The following is a 20,539-nucleotide window of genomic DNA, read 5'->3' as shown; positions in this document are numbered from 1 at the left end:
CTCTAGACAGCGCTCTCAACTCAGATGCATTGACCAGGTAGACAGGAAAAGGCCCGTGAACTTTTAAATTTCATTTCCTGTTTGGCTAGCGTGGCGAGCTGATCAGCACAGGTGACCATGCAGAGCTCATGAGCAGAGGTGACCATGGTATCCCAGAATCGCAAAAGAGCTCCAGCATGGACTGAACAGGAGGTAGGGGATCTGATCGCTGTATGATGAGAAGAAACCATGCTAGCTGAACTCCGTTCCAGTAAATGAAATGCCAAAACATTTGAAAATGTCTCCAAGGGCTTGAAGGACAGAGGCTATAACAGGGACTTGCAGCAGTGCCGCGTGAAAATTAAAGAGCTCAGGCATGCCTACCAAAAAACCAGAGAAGCAAACGGCTGCTCCGGGTCACAGTCCCAACATGCCACTTCTATGATGAGCTGCATGCCATTCTAGGGAGTGCAGCCACCAGTACCCCAACCCTGTGCTTTGACTCCATCAATGGAGTAGGACGCAACACGGAAGTGGGTTTTGGGGATGAGGAAGATGAGGAGGAGGAGGTGGAAGATAGCTCACAGCAAGGAAGCAGAGAAACCGGTTTCCCCAACAGCCAGGATCTGTTTCTCACCTTGGACCTGGAGCCTGTAACCATTGAACCCACCCAAGGCTACCTCTCGGACCCACCAGGTGGAGAAGGGACCTCTGGTGAGTGTACTTTTGTAAATATTAGACATGGTTTAAAAGCAAGCGTGTTTAATGATTAATTTGCCCTGGCATTCACAGCCAGTACAGCTACTAGAAAAGTCTGTTAACAGGTCTGGGGATGGAGCGGAAATCCTCCAGGGACATCTTTATAAAGCTCTCCTCGATGTACTCCCAAAGCCTTTGCAAAAGGTTTCTGGGGAGGGCAGCCTTATTCTGTCCTTCATGGTAGGACACTTTACCACGCCAGACCAGTAGCATGTAGTCTGGAATCATTGCAGCACAAAGCCAAGCAACATCCCTTCTTTATCTCTCTGTGTTATTCTCAGGACAGTGATATCATTCATGGTCACCTAGTTGAAATAGGCTGGTTTTATTAAGCAGACATTCAAAGGTGCCCATTCCTGCTGGGCTGTTTGCCTGAAGATGCGAGCGTCATGTACCTTTCCTGGCCATCCCACGTTGATGTTGGTGAAACGTCCCTTGTGATCCACCAGTGCTTGCAGCACCATGGAAAAGTACCTCTTGCGGTTTATGTACCTGCTGGCTTGGTGCTCTGGTGACAAGATAGGGATATGGGTTCCATCTATTGCCCCACCACAGTTCGGGAATCCCATTGCAGCAAAGCCATCCACTATGCCCTGCACATTTCCCAAAGTCACTATCCTTGATGAAAGCAGCTCTTTGATTGCATTGGCTATTTGGATCACAGCAGCCCTCACAGTAGATTTGCTCACTCCAAATTGATGCTCGACTGACTGGTAGCTGTCTGGCATTGCAAGCTTCCAGAGGGCTATCGCCACTCGCTTCTCAACTGTGAGGGCTGCTCTCATCTTGGTATTCTGGTGCTTCAGGGGAGGGGGAAGCAAGTCACAAAGTTCCATGAAAGTGCCCTTATGCATGTGAAAGTTTCGCAGCCATTCGGAGTTGTCCCAGACCTGCAACACTATGCGGTCCCACCAGTCTGTGCTTGTTTCCCGGGCCCAGAATCAGCGTTCCACGGCATGAACCTGACCTATTAACACCATGATGTGCACATTGCTGCAGCCTGTACTTTGTGAGAAGTCTATGCCCATGTCTATGTTCTCACCACTCTCGTCGCCGCGCTGCCATTGCCTCCTCTCGATTTTGCTTTGGCAGGTTCTGGTTCTGCATATACTGCAGGATAATGTGTGTGGTGTTTACAGTGTTCGTAATTGCCATGGAGATCTGAACAGGCTCCATGTTTCCAGTGCTATGGCGTCTGCACTGAAAAAAGGTGCAAGACGTAGCGGGGGGAGGATCAGCTCAGTGGTTTGAGCATTAGCCTGCTAAACCCAGGGTTGTGAGTTCAATCCTTGAGAGGGCCATTTAGGGATCTGGGGTAAAAATCTGTCTGGGGATTGGTCCTGCTTTCAGCAGGGGGTTGGACTAGACAACCTGCTGAGGTCCCTTCCAAACCTGATATTCTATGATCGTCTGCCATTGCTCTGACGGAGGGAGGGGCAACTGACGTGGCTTACAGGTAATTAAAATCAACAAAAGGGGTGGCTTTCCATCAAGGAGAAACACAAACAACTGTCACTCAGAATGGCTCCCTCAAGGATTGAACTCAAAACTCTGGGTTTAGCAGGCCATTGATTTCACGGGGGGGAGGGGAGCAAATGAATACAAAACAAATCTGGTCTCTCTCTTGTTTTGATCCACTCCATCTATCTTATACATGTTAGGCTGGCAGCAGATGGTGCAGTATGACTGCTAGCCATTGTCATCTCCTGGGTGCTCAGCAGAAGATGGGAATGACCTGGCTGAGTCAATCCCATGTCTGCCCATGGGCCCCGACCGACCTCATCGAGGTCAGCTAAAAGAGCACCCAGGACTACAACAACGACGGATAGCAATCGTAATGCACCATCTGCTGCCAAAAGGCAATGAACTGTTGCTGTGAAGCAATGCTGTCCCATGTCTGCCAGCACCCAGGAGACGTACGGTGATGGTGAGCGAGTGGACTCCATGCTTGCCGTGGTATGGTGTCTGCACAGGTAAGCCAGGAAAAAAGGTGCAAAATGATTGGCTGCTGTTGCTTTCACGGAGGGAGCAGAGGCGGCTCTAGGCCCCAGCATGCCAAGCGCATGCTTGGGGCGGCAAGCCGCGGAGGATGCTCTGCCGGCGCCGCGAAGATGGCGGGCAGGCTGCCTACCGCAGCTTGCTTACAGAGGGTCCACTGGTCCCGTGGCTTCGGTGGACCTCCCGCAGGTGTGCCTGCGGAGGGTCCATGCCTGCAGGAGGTCCGCAGAAGCCACGGGACCAGCAGACCCTGCACAGGCAAACCTCCGGAGGCAGCCTGCCTGCCGTGCTTGGGGCAGCAAAATCTCTAGAGCCGCCCCTGGAAGGGAGGGAGGTGGGGCCTGGTGACATGTACCCAGAACCACCTGCAACACTGTTTTTGCTCCATCAGGCATTGGGATCTCAACCCAGAATTCCAATGGGCAGCGGAGAATGCAGGAACTGTGGGATAGCTACCCACAGTGCAATGCTCCGGAAGTCGATGCTAGCCTCGGTACTGTGGACATAGTCCGCCAACTTAAGGCACTTGGAGCATTTTGTGTGGAGACACACACAATCGACTGTATAAAAACAATTTCTAAAAAAAGACTTCTATAAATTCAACCTAATTTCGTAGTGTAGACATACCCTAAGGCTGGTCCACGCTAGGAAATTAGGTCAGTATAACAACAACACTCAGAAGTGGGGAAAATTCACTCTCCTGAACACTGCAGTGAAACCAACCTAACCCCTGATGTAGGGAGTGCTAGGTCAACAGAACCTAGCTATGGCATCTTGGGAGGTGAATTACCTACACCAATGGGAGAAGCTCTCCTGTTGGCATAGGTAATATCTTCACTGAAGTGCTGCAGCGGCACACCCGCACCACTGCAGCGTTTTAAGGGTAGACAAGCCCTTAATCCGACGAAGTGGGTATTCACTCATGAAAGCTCATGCTCCGATATGTTTGTTAGTCTATAAGGTGCCACAGAATTCTTTGTCGCTTAATCCATAAAGTGTACTTTCAGTATAAACATATTATTCCTTAAATATTACCTTTACATACATCTTGCAAGGAATATGAGTTTTGATAAATTACAAGCTTTCTGTAGCACCTCACAATATCCCTTATGGATAAAATTCTGCAAGATATGTGTTTGTTGAAATAAGTTTGACAGGTCTGAGGTTAGAGATGTTTACAAAAAATGGGATCCTTTGTCAAGGGGTCTCTGTGGCACATTCACCCCTAACAAATAGAAAATTCCAAAATATTTCAAGTGAATCAAAAGTGAACAAAAATCATTTGGGGTTGATCAAAACCTTTTGTTTTACCTAAAAAAAAACGTTTCATTTGCGCACACTTTTTAAAATAAAATCAAGGAAATGAAGGGCCGCACCACATCTCTTATAACTTTTACTACAGGGGGTGTTTGGGCATTCATGTGGGTTCAATTTTCCTCTCTGCCTCATGTGGAGAAGAGATTTAAACTTGGGTTTCCCACGCTGCAGGATAGTGCCCTAACCACTCAGCTATGGGGTAGTTTGGTGCAGGCATTTCAATCTCTCCTGTTGAAGTTATTCCACTGTATCTAAATAAATTAGTCATTAGAGCATGGCATCAACTTGAGCCTTACACCTCCCACCTGCTTTGATGACTAGGCTATAAGGCAGGCTGGGTTGGGTGTCTCAGTCTTTCATGGTGAAGCTGTTCTACTTAGTATAAAATACTTGAATAGACATTGGGCCAAACAGAATGACTCTGTAGCTTGGATTGTTAAGAGAAGACTAGTGTCCTTTTGGAAGAGTAGCATCAATTAAACTGAAAAAGGTAACTCTCACAAACAGGGAGAATTAATCTTTGTGTTCTGGCATTCTATTTTGCATGGAAAAAAAAGCAGCATTTGAAGAGCAATGCTGCTTCTTCTCTATCTTTCTCTCTCTCTCCCTTCCTGCTTCATCTTCTCAGCCTCTGCATTACCTTTCCACTCCATTTTTTTAATTCCACATTTTCTACCTCTTTGAGTCCCTTATTTTTTCAATCTTTCTCCTGTCCCTTATTTTTGTGCCTCTTTGGAATAGAGGTCTTGAAGTAATTCTAAGCAGTTTGCCTCTGCAAGTTTTTCACATACTTTGTTGCAAGAAGAAACTGACATGTAGCTGAACTGCAAAGGAAAAAGAGAACAATTCCAAGTCATTCTGTCTTTACAGCAGGCATGAGACTAGTTTGCAGAGGAAAACTGACTAGAGTCAGTTTCCTTTTGCATTAACTATTCTATATATGGAGTATCGCAGAAAAAACAAATATCCCTGAACCTTTTTCTGGACCTCCACTTTTCCCGGTGGTCCTTCTGGAACAGACAAATCTGTTTTATTAGCAAATCTCCCTATTTATGACTTTCTAGGTGACATTTACAAAGATAAATATATCCTCTGGTTGTTCAAGAACAATCAAATCCTTGCTTTGAGCAAAAAAAAAAAACAACAAAAAAACCCCACCAATCTTTTAGACAAATACTTTCTAAAAAATGAGTTAAAAATTATTAAACAAGAACTGAAATAACTGAAACTTGGCATTAATCATTCACTAGCCTATATTCTCTATTCATGACACATTACTGGAACAAAGGAATGTTTTTTTCCTGGGTTACCATCTTATTTTATTTTTGTTTTATGTAAATAGTAATTTTTATACTTGTTTCCTTCAACATACAATGTTATAAATAGACATCAGTTTACATGGAAGATGTTATTTCTACTTTTCTCTTAAGAATACCTTGTGTTGTTTTTTAATAGACATTTTCCATTGTTATAGAGACCAGACTGATTGAACTAGAACATCTTCACATTTTTTGTATTTTTTTTATATGTTACATTATACATTTATAGAAATTATACTATATAACTAGAATTCCTTTAGAATTTAATGTAAAATTAAGGAAATCTGTGAAAAAATTAATTTATGAGAACAATGTGTCCTGGGTTTACTGATCAGATTTTCTAACTAGTTACCAGATTTATTTTCCTCAGTTCTATAGTAAGATGGAAATACAAATAAGGCAGAAGTATACAGTAAATATAATAAAGGAGTTTTGAAGTAGTTGAAACCACCCTGAAAAACTATTTACATCTAATTTCACCTCATCTGGCCTCAGTATCCATAATCCTTTGAAGAGATTCCTTCCAATTTTTTTTTAAAATATGCAATTCATTCTCAGAGGGCATTTTTATGGCTCATTTTCTTATCTTTTTATTCGGTATGGTCCCATTCCTGCAACAAATGCCATCTGAATAGACCCCTATGCATACATACTTTGTGTATCTGTCTGCATGATTGGGATAATAGTGAGAAGAAAGTTAAGAAAGCAGTCATTAAAATGGACTTGTCAAGTTTAATTCTTCCATTCCATATTTTTTGACACACTGCATTTTATGTGGAAGAACAAGATATATCTGTGTCCCAGTCTGTTCCTTTAAAAACAAACATGCATCAAGGGTGCCAACGAAAGCACTCAAAAGTCAAGCAATGACAATATCAAAGTTGTCTGTTCATTCTTAATTCAGCCTGTGGGTTTACTGTACAATTATGTTTTTAGTTTAGTTTTTTAATGCAGGATCACTGCCTACATGAGACAGTTGTCCTTAGCACCCCTGTTTCACCCATTGCCAGTGTCCTAGAACGAACGAGTCAGAGATTCTGGAAGAGGGTGAAAAGGTCCTGTTAAAGCACAGAACTGGGACACAGTAGATCTGAATTTTATTCCTGCCTGGACTTTGACTTAGCAAAATCAAAATCTCTGTGTCTCAATTCTGCCTCTGCAAAATGGAGGTAATACTTCCCCTGCTTCACAGCAGAATGCAATGAAAATAAGTTTATTAATATTTGTGAGGTGCTTCAAAACTACAGTGATGGGAGTCCTATAAGTACCCACATCGACAAAAGACTGAACAAGCAACCTTTACTTCAACCTATCCTGACTTGAGCACTTAACTTTGTAACTCTAATGTTTTTAATGGAGGTTTTTGTATATATTGTCTGTACAGTACATGGCATAAGATGATACCTTTAATTTTCCACAACAACATAACTAAGATATTACGATCTAACCTGCACATGTATCAAGATAACTGAGTCACTTAAACACAGCTAGAATTCAAGACTGACATCACCACAGTATAAATACACTTGAAGGAAAAAGACTTTAAAAAAATATTGTATGCTTCTATCTACTACCGACAGGCCAGCAACTACTCTGCTCTGATTGTATCACATTGGTTTTGTCACTGCTATATATTCTCATTGTCTTCCTCATACATCCATATCTACCTACTAATACTGAACCCAGTGGTAATCTAAACAAAAAGAACTCTCTACTATGGTTGTAGCTGCTGCCATCATTTCACACTGACTCAGACATACAGTCTAGGTTTCAGAGTGATGTTTGGGTTTACTGTGTGTGCTTATTGTGTGTGGATTTGTGAGCATGGCTAATGAAGTGTGTGGGCTGTAGTGAGGTGCTTTGTCTTTGGGCTTATTGTTCTCCCTCAACAGGACAGCAGGGTTCAGAGGCAGCCTAGCTGTTCCACGTTCCCTTTACTTACTGGATTTTGTGATTGTGAGAAAGACAAAATCAAATAAACACTCTTCCAAATACCTGCATCAATTGGAAGACAAGATAGATAATATAGGCCTTCTGTCAGGAGAGGAAAAACCTCCCCCAAATACAAGTGGGCAAGGTGATCAGAGAACCTCTCCCCTTAAACACCTGTTGATTTTTGGGGAGTGGAGAAGGACAGCAGTTGGTGGGCACAACACAGAAAAAGATACAGCTACTCAGAAGCGGTGGGAGTGGTCTGGGAGAACTTTAGCCAAACTCTGATCCCTCTGGCTGCAGGTATGGTTACCCATGCCTCTCCAGTGTTTTCAGAAGAGGCTATGTATGCCCTCTCCCTCGCTCTATCAAAGGTGTGTTAGGTTGCTCCTTCTTGCTGCCATTAACACTATATTTTAGATGCTACAACACTGCATGTGGCTTGTTCCTATTTTAGGAATAAGGCACTCTAAAGCTCCCCAAACCTCCACTAAAAATATTGTTTTAGTTACACTCATATTTGGAAATTACTGGCTTTCACTAGTTTCTCTGAAGAACTGAGGGTCAGAGAAAGTATAAAAGTCTTTCTTATCCACAGTTCATGTATTTTATTTGGCTGTTATCACATCAGAGAACAGCAGCATGTGTTGAAGTCCCATATTGCTAGCACCAAGCACAAGCATTATGGTGCTCAGAACAGATAAACATTGGTTGGCCACAAGAATAACAGCCATTTCATTTTGACACCTCCCCTGCAGCAATTTGCAGGCTGCCCATCTAACCCAAACTTTGATAAGCACCTATATTCTATTGTGTTGGTTCTCAAGCTGCAGTCTGTCCCCCAATCTCTTGGAGAGGCTTTCTTAGTAATAGGAAGCATGCAAATTTAGAATCAGAGGCTGGAAACTGAGAAGCTTTGTGAGAGGATCTGTTTCTTCTAAAGTGTCTACAAATGTGAGAACCACAGCTCCAGTTAACGTGTCATATCAATCTGTGAGTGGGCACAAATGTCCTAACATACAGACATGAATGTAAACTGTCAAGCCCATTCTCGTGTATCAGCTTCGGTTGGGAAGGACAATATTAATGGTCAAGAATACTGACAAAGTAATCCATGAACATTCCACTCCTGTGGGTAATGGGAAATGCTATAGATTGCTCAGATCAAAACTCAAAAAAATCAAAAAGCTTGCACACCAAAGAAAGCATATTAATCCAGTGGCTCTTCACCTTCTTAGAAGGCCTTTGCTTACGGTTTCCACAAAAAATAGATAATTTTGGTGGACAGCTTCATATGAGTAAATAAATTAAAGGAAAAAAGGGGGAGAGAAAGATTACTTCATTAGCAGAAAATTCACATACCATTTCTGTTCAATGGATCTCTCTCACAGATTACTTTAGCAGCTTAGCAATTATTATAAAAGCGTCCCACTCAGATTAACATGACACCTAGGTTGTTCACTCAATCAGAACCCTGTTGCTACAGACAAGTCAGCCTGATATTATATATTTTAAACACACATTAATTCCCCCCCTCTCCCACTGGAATAGATTTTGATCAGAACAGGACTCTTCAGATGAGTCTGTTTATTTGTAGCAACAGTACCATTATTACCTAAACAGGCAAAGCACAGAAATTTGTGGTTACACTGGCCTTTAGATCGCCATCCCATTCCCCAGGCTCCTGTAGTTGAGAGCCAAATGAAAACTGATTTACATGAAAGTACAATTTATGTAATCATCACCTTGGTAACTATTTTCCTGTTACAATTTAGAGCTCTGTCAACAAAGTCATTCAAGTCATTTCATAAAATGTTGTGCTCATTCTGTGAAGAGCCTGGCATGATTTTTTTTTTTCAACAGGATAGTGAGCCTGGTTTTGAAATTAAACTTTTCCCCTGGATACAAAACTAGAGATCACTCATGTTTCCAAGGGGTGTAGGCTCATGATACAAACTTTGCTAACAGGTTGAACTAGACATTTTAATAACAAAACACGCACATTCAAAAAATAATGATATTTATAAACAATCCTTCAGTCTCAAAAAGGCAGTGACTTTCCATCAGCTGAAAAATAAATGCAACATACACATCACATGCACAATTTGCCGTGTACAGTAGAATTCTATAAAAACCCACAAGATTTTCGGAAACTAAAAAAATTTCACCTCAGTGATGCAACAATTTTCAGACAACTCTATGTGCCAGTACATAACTCATAGTAACCGGGCACGTAGGCACGTATATTGCAACTTTAGCATGAACTACAGCAGGGGTAGGCAACCTATGGCACGGGTGCCGAACGTGGCACGCGAGCTGATTTTCAGTGGCACTTACACTGCCCAGGTTCTGGCCACTGGTCTGGTGGGCTCTGCATTGTAATTTAAATTTTAAATTAAGCTTCTTAAACATTTTAAAAGCCTTATTTACTTTACATACAACAATAGTTCAGTTATATATTATAGACTTATAGAAAGAGACCTGCTAAAAATGTTCAAATGTATTACTGGCACATGAAACCTTAAATTAGAGTGAATAAATGAAGATTCGGCACATAACTTCTGAAAGGTTGCCAACCCCTGAACTACACACTGTGGATGTATATCACAACCTCAGTAACAAACACAAAATACTAACTCAGAGAAGTTATATTGAAATGAATTTCACGTGACCTATTAATATATGTTAAAGTGAACTAATAGCCCTCCTGCTTTTTTCTTTGCAGTTAAATAAAAATTTTATTAGCATATTTTTTATATTAAGTTTTTGTAGTTATGTATTTTATATATACACACACACACACACACTCACTCATTTATAAATTTATTTATACATATGCATAAATGAATCTCTCAGTTAAGTAACAAGATTTCCTTCCATTCAAATAAATTTCCAATATAACATGCGGCTGAATTAAGTTGTATATCATTTTCTCCATTAACAATGGCGCTCTAAGATCTATTAGGTCAGCCAGAAGTTTACAGAACTACGTATAAAAAAATAAAAATAATTAAAGCCTTTAACTGCAAGTTGTTTTATAAAATCAGCTCTGGAAAATGTAAATGTTCTAAGCTCCATGCGACTTCCAAAACAAAATAAATATTTATGAAAGTTCTCTCAGCAAGTTCATTTACCACTTGGTATTTCTCTATATAGAACATTTATACCATCTTGTGGAGAAGAATGGCAAAGTAAATCTCTAAGAACTCAAACTGATACCAAGAGCTGTTTTAAAACAATACAAAATATTTACATTTCAGGATAAAATTAAACCATTATAATCTGTACATTTCATAAAACATCCAAAAATCAAGCTAACAGCAACTTCCAATCATGACAATTTAGTGTCATAAGCATTTGTCTTTGTAGATGGGGAAGGAGAGAACGCAAGATTTGTATAGGATAGCTGCAGAACGTATCTCAAGCCTTATCTTACAAAATGACAAAAATGAAAATCAGTGACAAAACTTAGATCTAATTTAAGACAAATTTTTGCATTAAGAGAAATAAAATTAACACAAAAACTATAGGTTACAAACTTCTGAAAAACAGTCCTGCATAACTAAAATTATTAGTATCTTAATAACTACAGCAACATTTTAAATAGTAAACGTTTTAAAAAGCTACTGCAATGTCAAAACTCCCAACCCTTCACAATAAACCTTCTAGATTTGTTTAAGATGAAATAGCTTCCAAATAAACTCAATATATAAAATAAGATTTTGATTAAGGAGTGACACTGTTACTAAATTTAAGAGTAAACTGAGAATGCAACTGTACTCTCAACAGTAAAAATGAAGTTTATTCTCTTACCAGTACATCATGCACTAATGCCTGGTATGTCCACGTATGGTGTAGAGGAGTTGCTAAATCTATGTTTCTGTCAACAAGGACTAACAAAGGCCTTTGGAAGCTGTAAATAAAAGACATTTTGTCAGTAATTTTTTATATACATTTGGAAGAGTCTCTCAGGCCTGGTCTACGCTACACATTTAAACCGAATTTAGCAGCGTTAAACTGATTTAACCCTGCACCCGTCCACACAACGAGGCCCTTTATATCGATATAAAGGGCTCTTTAAACCGATTTCTGTACTCCTCCCCGACGAGAGGAGTAGCACTGAAATCGGTATTACCATATCGGATTAGGGTTAGCATGGCCACAAATCGACAGTATTGGCCTCCGGGCGGTATCCCACAGTGCACCATTGTGACCGCTCTGGAAAGCCATCTAAACTTGGATGCACTGGCCAGGTAGAACAGGAAAAGCTTTGTGAACAACTTTTAGAATTCATTTCCTGTTTGGGCCAGCATGGAGAGCTCACCAGCACAGGTGACCACGTAGAGCTCATCATCAGAACAGGTAACAATGCAGTCTCGACTGAGAATAATCGAAAAAAGTAGCTCAGCATGGATCCGCACTGGGAGGATTACTGGATCTGATCGGTAATATGATGGGATAGGATCTTCTGTGCTAACAGAACTCCGTTCCAAAAGACAAATGAAAAACATTTGAAAAAAGTTAGCTGCAAAGTCGCCATGATGGCAGAGGCCACACCAGGGACTCAGTACCCAGTGCCATGTGAAAGTAACGGAGCTCAGACAAGCCTACCAGAAAACCAAAGTTAGTAACGGAAGGTCCAGGGCAGGTCGAAAACATGCCACTTCTACGCTGGCTGCATGCAATTCTAGGGGGGGTCCGCAGTGCTCAGTTCCCCATGACCTTGTCTGTGATCGTGAGTGGGGGTCGGTATCTCAGCCATGAGCTGAGGATTCTGCGGAAAGGGAAAGGATAGAGGAGGGAGGAAGAGGAGGACGAGCTTGCAGAGAGCACACAGCACTCACATTTCCCTAACAGCCAGGAGCTTTTCTCACCCTGACGGATATTACCCTCTCAGCCCTCCCAAGCCACTAGCCCGACAATGAGACATGAAGGGACCTCTGGTGAGTGGGACCTTTGTAAATATAAAACATGATTTAAAAGCGCAAGCGTTTAATGATCAGAATTTGCCCTGAGGACTTTGGATGCATTCCGTGGGCCAGTACCAGTTATTTGGACAAAGTCTGTTAAACATGTCTAGGGATGGAGCAGAAATTCTCCGGGACATCTCCATGAAGCTCTCCTGGAGGTACTCCAAAAGCCTTTGCAGACGGTTTGCCTGGGCAAGGCAGCCTTAATTCCGTCCTCCATGGGTTAGGACACTTGACTATGCCATGCATGTAGCAAGTAATCTGACATCACTGCAAGGCAGCTGTGTATGGTCCCGGTGATTGCTGGCATTCAAGCAACATCCGCTCTTTATCTCACTGTGTTATCCTCAGGAGAGTGATATTGTTCATGGTAATCTAGTTGAAATTCAGGAATTTAAGGGGACAGACATGGCCATTCCTACTGGGCTGTTTGCCTGTTGCTTAAAAGAAATCCTTCCTTGCAGGTAACCAAGTGGAGGGGGGAGGGGGAATTGGTGCTGAGCTTTTTCGCATTTGGTTAGCAGGGATCTTCCCTGCTACCAGCCACGCAGTAGGGGGATGGGTAAAGCGAATATCCCAGAGAATTGGACGCGGGGGGGGTGGTTTCTGCTGCTGCATGTTAACAGGAAAGAAGCAGCACTGAATGGGCTTTGCTTGATATTTAGGAAAGGAGGGCACTGTGTATATGAAGGCTGCAGAAGCCGAAAGACAATGGCTTACCATGGACGCATGCAAGCTGAATTCTGCTGCCCGGACCTGCGTCTGTGAGATCTCTAACACCAGAGCCACAGGCACTGAATATTAAGATGCAAAATGTGATCTTGTAGTGAAATCACATGTGCTATGTAAGGTGAATAGTGTTGTTCACAGTGAAAGAGTACAAGCATTGTTCTGTAAAATGTATCTTTTCAAACACTTCTCTCTTTTTTTTAGCTCCCTCATGCAGTTGCAAATTTTTCAAGTCTCCCTACTCCATCCCGAAGGCTATCTCAGATAAGGTGGCGGAAAAAAAAAAAAAAAAAGACTTGAGACGAAATGTTCTCGGAAATCATGGAAGTGACCCGCAATGAAAGAGCTCATCTGAATGACTGAAAGGATGTGGTATCAAATTACAGGAAAGATGCCAGCGAATGTGAGGACAGGAGGGACGCTCGAGATGAGAGGTGGCAGCAGGAAGATCTGAGGAGGCATGATGCAATGCTGGGGCTGCTGCGTGATCAAACTGACATCCTCCGACGTCTGGTGGAGCTTCAGGAACAGCAGCAGGATCACGGAGTGCCGCTGCAGCCCCTGTGTAACCACTCTCCCCCCTCACCATGTTCCATATCCTCCTCACCCAAACGTGTAAGAACGCGTGGGGGGAAGGCTTCGTGCACCCACCCATTCCACCCCCGTGGACAGCCCACCCAAAAGGCTGTCATTACTTTGAAATTTTTTTCGTGGCCTTTTCCTTCCCTTCTATCCTCCTCCCAAACCACACCTGGGCTACCCTGTCAGTTCTCTCCCTCTTTTTATAATAAATTAATAAAGAATACATGATTTTTAACTGATAGTGACTTTATTTCCTTAAGCAAGCTGTAATCGAAGGGGGAGGGTGGGTTGCTTTGCTGTCTAACAGGGCGTCTTTTTTGTTTTTTGGCTGTGAGGAGACAGGTTTCTCCATAAACTCCTTATTATTTACAATATTTATCCCAGAAAGGTCTGGTGTAGTACAAGGAACCTCCCAAAGCAAGTCGGTCATGATAGCAGAGCTTTCGCGCGTTGTTACGAATAATGTGGGATTGGTCTGTGTCTTTATTTGGGTGTTCTTTTTCGTGCTGTGGTCCAACAAGGTATTATTTCTAACTCCGTTTCTTTATAGTTTCTTATAAAATCTGTAGTACCCAGGACGCAAGGTAATTCGGCCTATGATGATCTATTGTGGGTGGTTTCATCATGTATGGTTGATTATGTTTGGACTGGTTTATTGGGCTATCTTTATAATCAGAATGATTTGCATTCATATTTCATTATAAGTCTCAAGAAGCCCTGTATGGTTTCTTAATGAAGATTTTGTTTTTATATTTCTCTTTTTTTTTAAATATATCACCTATTTTTTTTTACGTGTGGAAGTGTTTCTTTTCTGGGAGGGCAAAGGGAGGAAAGCAGGATGGGGCTCTTTCTATTGCTTTCAGGGAAGGAGGTCGGGGGTTGAAGGCAAGCCAAGCTGTTGGGATTTTGGCATCTCAATTGTCTCGAGGGTAGAGAAGCTTATCTCTTGGAAGCAGAACAAACGGTTTCTTGTCTGCAGTCGACCCGAGGGCAGACCTGGAGAGGAGGGGGAAAGGGGTTTTTTCCCCGCTTTTAGTAGGGATTGCGTGACCATCCAAGGGAGGGTTGGGGCCAGAGGGGAGTCTAGTGACTCGGTCGCAAATACCAAGTGGATGTTGAGTTGGGGAGTTCGGTAGCCCAGACTTTTGGACGCAAAGGGTCAGGTTTGGGACGGAGCTGTGGACAGCTAAGTTCAGGTCTGGGACGAGGGAGGTTAGTTACCCTTAATTGATTGTTTTGTCTGTTTGTGTGCATGTGTGTATGTGGTTTGTTCTGCGATGGTAATTCGATTGCCGGAGGAATTAAAGTTTAAAGGAGTGCGGATTCAGGTCTGAGTGCACGTGGTTCAAGATGCGATGTTGGTTGCTGGGATCTATATTGGCGGCATGCGTATATTTAATTTGTGTTTTAATTACTATTCTACAATCCAGGACTTGTTTGTTTAGATGTGTAATGAACAATGATTACCTATTCCTGTCTGCCTCTTTTGGTGTAGTGGTGTGTGTCTAGTGGCTCGAACTGATTATGGTATCATTTGCTAAGAGATCGCCGCGCACTCTCTGTTATTTCTGAGAGGAGCTGTGTGCTCTCGTCTCTCACTGTGACGGTGTTACTCGGTATTTTATCAAACCTGTTTGTAACGTTAAGTTGAGTGCACGCGGCACATTTCTTTGGCTGTGCTCTTTTGTGTAGGGGTGTGTCGTTGAGCGTTGTGATGTGGGTAGCTTCCTGTTCTGCAGTTTCTCGCCTTTGGAGGGATTTTTTTTGGTTGTCTGTTAGGGCTTGTTGGGGACATTTCCGGGTTTGGGTGTTCTCCTGTGAAGCGCCAGACACGTTTTGCGGTGTGCAGCCTAGCAGCAGTTAGACTGTATGTCCACAGATGCAATCGTGATGTGTTTGGTCACCTGCGTGGGATTTTGTGAATTTCTATGTGACCAGAGGTGCAAACCAGGCGGTAGAATGAGAAGGAGCCAGTAAGACGCTCTAGTGGTCTCTGTTCAGTCGGGCTAGTCCGCCTTTTAAGCGGTAGGTGGCGTTTGATTGGTGTGGAGCACAAGTTGATTGTCTTTATTACACTGAGATGGGGTGGCCGCTGTGTACGCTGGAGCTTGTGTAGCGTATGGGATTGAGGTTGGAGTCTATTTTCTGATCGCTGATTGTGGGGCTGTGGGAAACAAGACAGCTGTGTGAAACATGTTTGCAGGTTTGGGCGATTCAGTGGCTGCGAAACTTTCGGCTGCTAAGGGAACTTTCGCTTGCTTGTGTGACTTTGTATTCCCTGCATAAAGCGCCAGAAATACCAGATTAGAGGCTCCCTCCAGTTGGAGAAGAGGGAGTAGGCGATAGTCCCCTCTTGGAGCTTGGGCCCAACGCCAGGATAGGGTTCTAACTCCGGTCAAGCTTGCGTGGTAATAGTTTGGGTGGCGCGATTCGCTGACTGATGATGTCTACAGGCATTTAGACTCTGTGTTGGTTGTTCCTGTATTCAGTGTGGGACACATAGCGTGCCCATATGTGCCAGTCATTTAAGGCCTTATTGGGTGTGTTGAAAGGTTGTGACTTCTGGACTTGCAGCGGCTCGTGTGGATCGGACATTGTCTGCCATCTCGTATTCTTTCTCACTTGCTTGGCGGTGGGGTTGTTGTTGTGTAGTGAGACGGAGTTTGTGGCGTTGAGCAGATGCACCAGGGCACCTGGGCGGCCTCGGCCGTATCTGGTGAACCTGAGGGAGATGTTATTTGTGAGACATCCGAGCTGGGTAGGCGGCCTCAGCGGGTCGCGAGTGATGTGATGCAACATTTCTCTCACACAGACATTCGTGTGGTGCGCGATCTGCGCATGTCTCTAATGACGCTGGTGAGTGTGTACAATATTTCCGGGTAACTAGCTGCCTTCTCTAGTTTATATAAGGGGCATGAGACTGATACCGAGGTAAGCAGCTGCTTTATGGTTCCTCTCGTCAGCACAATACCGCTGATGAGGCATGTGGCAAAATTAACGCCCCCAAAACACAATCTAAGCATAAATATTACTAAATAGATTGGATATGGAATAGCAGATTCTAGTCTTAGGCCCTGTCTACACTGGCAATGATGTGTTCCTGGGCTGGGGCCGCAGTCTCGTGGCCTCCTTAGATGGTTTAATGAGTTGACTGTCTTGTTGTATTCCTGTATAGGAAGGCGTCTAGAGCTCAGTGAACGTGGCGACACCTGACCTCAGAGACAATCGCGCGGGACAAGATACTTCTCAAATCTTGCGCTCGGCGCGCGAAGTCTCTTGTTTGTGTTGGTTCTCCTTTTCTGTTCTCTCTTGCGCCTACGAGGGGCAGACGTGCTAAAGCCATCTTCTCCAATCTTCTGAAACCGTCTCTCTATGTCAAAATGAGTATAGGGTATCTGTAGTTTAGCAAAATGGACAAAGGGTGATGGCCTTATGTTTGTGGGTTCTTGTAATTGTGTGAATGTATGTAATTGTGTGTGGAATGGGATTTAGGTTTATACGTGGTCTGGTGGGTGGTGCTTTGGATAACTTTGGCTACTCTGTGCTGTAGCTGGGTGAGAGGGCAGATCCTTAGTTGTATATACTCATGAGGAATGTGTTTGGATATTGATTTCTGGTATGTAACAATTTTACATCTGATTTTACAGAGATTAGGATTTACTTTTTTCTTCTTATAATTAAAAGCTTTCTTTTTAAGAACCTGATGATTTTTTCCCTTGTTTAAGACCCCAGGAGATGGCGTTCTGAACTCACAGGGATTGGGTTGAGGGCGAAGGAGGGCAGGGGGAAGGTTAATTCTCTCTGTTTTAGGATCAGGAGTTTGGGTCCACAGTGATCTCTCAGAGGTACCCAGGGAAGGGGGAAAGTATGGAGGGGGAAAGGTTTATTTTTCTCTTATGATTTTAAGACCAAGGGGTTTGGGTCTTGGGTTTCAAGGGAAGTGTTTTGGGAGGAGAGGGAGTGTACGACTAATGATTTCTGGTTGGTGGAAGCGCATCAGATCTAAGCTTAGGATTAAGCATTAGAAGAGTACATGCAGGTCCCCACTTGTCCGTACGCCTAAAAGTTTACAGGTGGGAAAAATACCTTGGACATGTGTGTGCAGCGGATGGGATGTAAAACAAAAGCCAGTAGGATCTTTTTTTCTCTCCTTTACTAACTGCTTTGGATACAGCCTGAGAGGAGTGAGTTTTAAAAGCAAAAGCCAGTGAGAGTTTTTTTTTTTCTCTTCCCTTTCTCGGTGTTCGGATAGCCAGCCTGAGAGCAATGGTGTGGTTAAGTTTTAATACAAGGGTCTTTGTTTAAAAAGGAGGCGCAAGCTGTAGACCGCATGAAACAGCAAAAGGCATTATGCAGTGGAATTGTTTTTTTTCTTATCTACTCTTCAGGATTAAATAGTTAGAAGTCTCTTGTTAACCAGCAGGCTCTGAGGAAGCGAGCCTGAGCCCCTGTAGATTCAGTCCCAGTTTAAGCTGCAGAGGTAGTGTGGCCGCGACGAAAAAAAATAAAATCAGCATTCAACAGACTTGATCGCTCCGACAAGGATGTGGAATATCTTGGTCCCCATTTGGATCCCTGTGGTCAGGTGTACGAGAGATTCATCGACGACTCGTTAACGCTTGTACTATGGTCAACACAGATGACATTAACCTTTATCGCAGGTCTGTGTATGGAGGACAGGCCCCGTAAACGAGTCTTGTCTTGCACTGGTAACGTCTCCGGATAGGCCGGTTGCACAACAACTGCAACCATGGATCTAGGACCAATGGAATACTGTAGCATGCTGTCTGTAGACCACTGTTGTGAACTAATAAAAAAGAAGCACCCAGTGAAAAGAGGCGTATGAGCATATTCGTCAGACTGGGCTCTAGTGCTGTGGGCCTCATGTGTAGAATGCTCGTGTATGTGGATGTACAGCGACTGTGTGGTGATTGGTCTCTCCGCGAAGGATGTCCCAAGCTGAATGCTGGTATCTACTGTATTCTGATTCCTAATCCGGTATGCACCATCTACGCTACCCGTGCTCCTCCATGGTGATCTAGCTCATCACTGCCCTCTACGACCCAATAAGATATGCCTTTTGGAAATTATGGAACGTTAAACAACAACCTGATATAAATAGCTCGAATGCATGTAGTGCAGGCTTAACGATGCTATCTTATCACGTATGTCAGACACAGGCAGCTACCTCTGGGATCGACAAGCACGAGGCAATGCCCCGCTTGGAGCCGATTGATGCTTGAGCTTAACTATCTCATTCAGCATGCTTGGAAGTGTATGAGGAGGCTGTGAGCAGTGCCGCTGGTGGCTGCCATGGCGTGTAAGGGGTACTTATATTATACGCTATGGCAGATCTTCATAGATGCATGATGTGGACAAAGGAGCATGACCCGGTACCGACACGTTGGAGGCGGGTCAATGTGAGAAGCTTGGAATGCCCCCGAGGTGCAAGGCCACGGCGAGCTAAACAGCCGCTCTGGTGCCTGGCTCGCCCTGCCCGAAGCTGCTAGGCTTCTTACATGAAGAAGCTGGCATTGGAGTCCTTCCAGCAATGCGACCCCCACTTCCCCAACCCCTCACCACTGGTGGAAAGGGGCGCCCCCGAGGAGCGAGTACTACTCATTAGGAGTCCTATCTGTGCTAGCTCTAACGCGCTTGGTATCCATGCCATGCAACGGAGAAAACCTCTTTGGCACCGAGGATGTGAGAGCGGTAGGAGGCAGTGCCCCGTGGACAGTAGGACATGGTGATGAATGCTGAGAGGCACAGGAATGCTATGTAGACAGAAGTTACATTTTCTAACCCAGAGGCAGGCTAGCCAGTCCAGCGCTTTGGACGAAGCGGCGCACAGGAGAGAGGTGCACCCTGAGTATGGTGTCTAAGATGTATTGGCCGGAAATCATCGAATGTGAGCCTCTGATGCGGGGATGGATGGCAGAGGGTTTGAGAAAGAAGGCAGGCTTGTATTCCAGCCGCGAAGCCTATCTGAGCTGCGAACCCAGCGTGTGATGACCTACCTCACTTCACAGGATTTCTCCTTCGTAGATCTGTCCAGGAAAACTCATGAGCCTGTACTGGTAACCTAATACTGCTCGCGCAGCTTAGTCATGCCGGCAGACGGATTCCATTCCTTGTTTCTTGCTTCCCATTAACGGTAACTCCTTCCCACCCTCGACTGTGCATTCACAGGGGAGAATAGACAATTGCTGCCACCACCAGCCCGAGGCCAACACGGAGGCCAGGAGAAGCAGAAGCCAACCCTGGCTATGGTGAAGCCAACTCACTTGTGATGTGCTAGCTCCCTCTAACAGTGGAGAAGATCTCTCCATCATGCATCATTCCATGTTGGAATTAGCGAACACGTGTCGGGGGCCAGAATGCTTACTAGGCCACCACCATAGTAGCTGGGCATCATCGCCAAGCAGGCCACATGTCCGCGGTAGAGAGGGTCCGCGAGAGTGATATTACCCTGCCCTGAAACTCACCTTTTTGGGGTACTGTTGCCTACATGTTTGCTTGCCTAAAGGTCACCAGACTTAGTGACAGGTGTGTGTAACTGTCTGTGTTTATAAAGCACAGAATCAGTGTCCTGTGTGTTTCAAACAATACTGCTTCTGTAAATTACATGACATTTAAAACCTTCACAGAGAGGACCTATGGGAGCCAGAACTCCTTCTTTTCGTTATCAGCGGTGGAATGTGCGGTGCAGAATTAGAAAGAGCAAGAGAGCTAAGGAGAGACTTTTCTGGGATGGGTATATTAGATGCCAAGAAACAAGAAAAACTGGGGAGTGGTGGAGAAAGCGAGACAGCTAGGCGACCAAAAGCGAGATGCAGTGTGCCAGAATGAATTCCATGGCAGGTGGCTTCCTCTAAATGTTGCCCTGGTTGGAGGAGTGCCAAATGGGACTACGCATCCAGGGGGATGCAAGTAGCATTCTAATGAGGACGATGG

General features: G+C 44.0%; 1 protein-coding gene across 3 annotated transcripts in view; it reads right to left on the bottom strand.

Annotated features, from left to right (window-relative positions):
* The window catches only part of SCFD1 (sec1 family domain containing 1), a 152,399-nt gene that overhangs the window by 108,106 nt on the left and 23,754 nt on the right, over window positions 1–20,539 (bottom strand). For all 3 annotated transcript variants that reach the window (XM_075065500.1, XM_032796638.1, XM_075065501.1), the window contains exon 10: window positions 11,118–11,217. In XM_075065500.1, coding sequence (XP_074921601.1) covers window positions 11,118–11,217 — 100 coding nt within the window. The remainder of the gene's footprint in view (window positions 1–11,117; window positions 11,218–20,539) is intronic.

The sequence above is a fragment of the Chelonoidis abingdonii genome, chromosome 4 (genome assembly GCF_003597395.2).
Source record: "Chelonoidis abingdonii isolate Lonesome George chromosome 4, CheloAbing_2.0, whole genome shotgun sequence".
NCBI lineage: Eukaryota > Metazoa > Chordata > Testudines > Testudinidae > Chelonoidis > Chelonoidis abingdonii.
The sequence above is the reverse complement of the archived record's forward strand: the minus strand, read 5'-3'. Positions and strand labels throughout refer to the sequence as shown.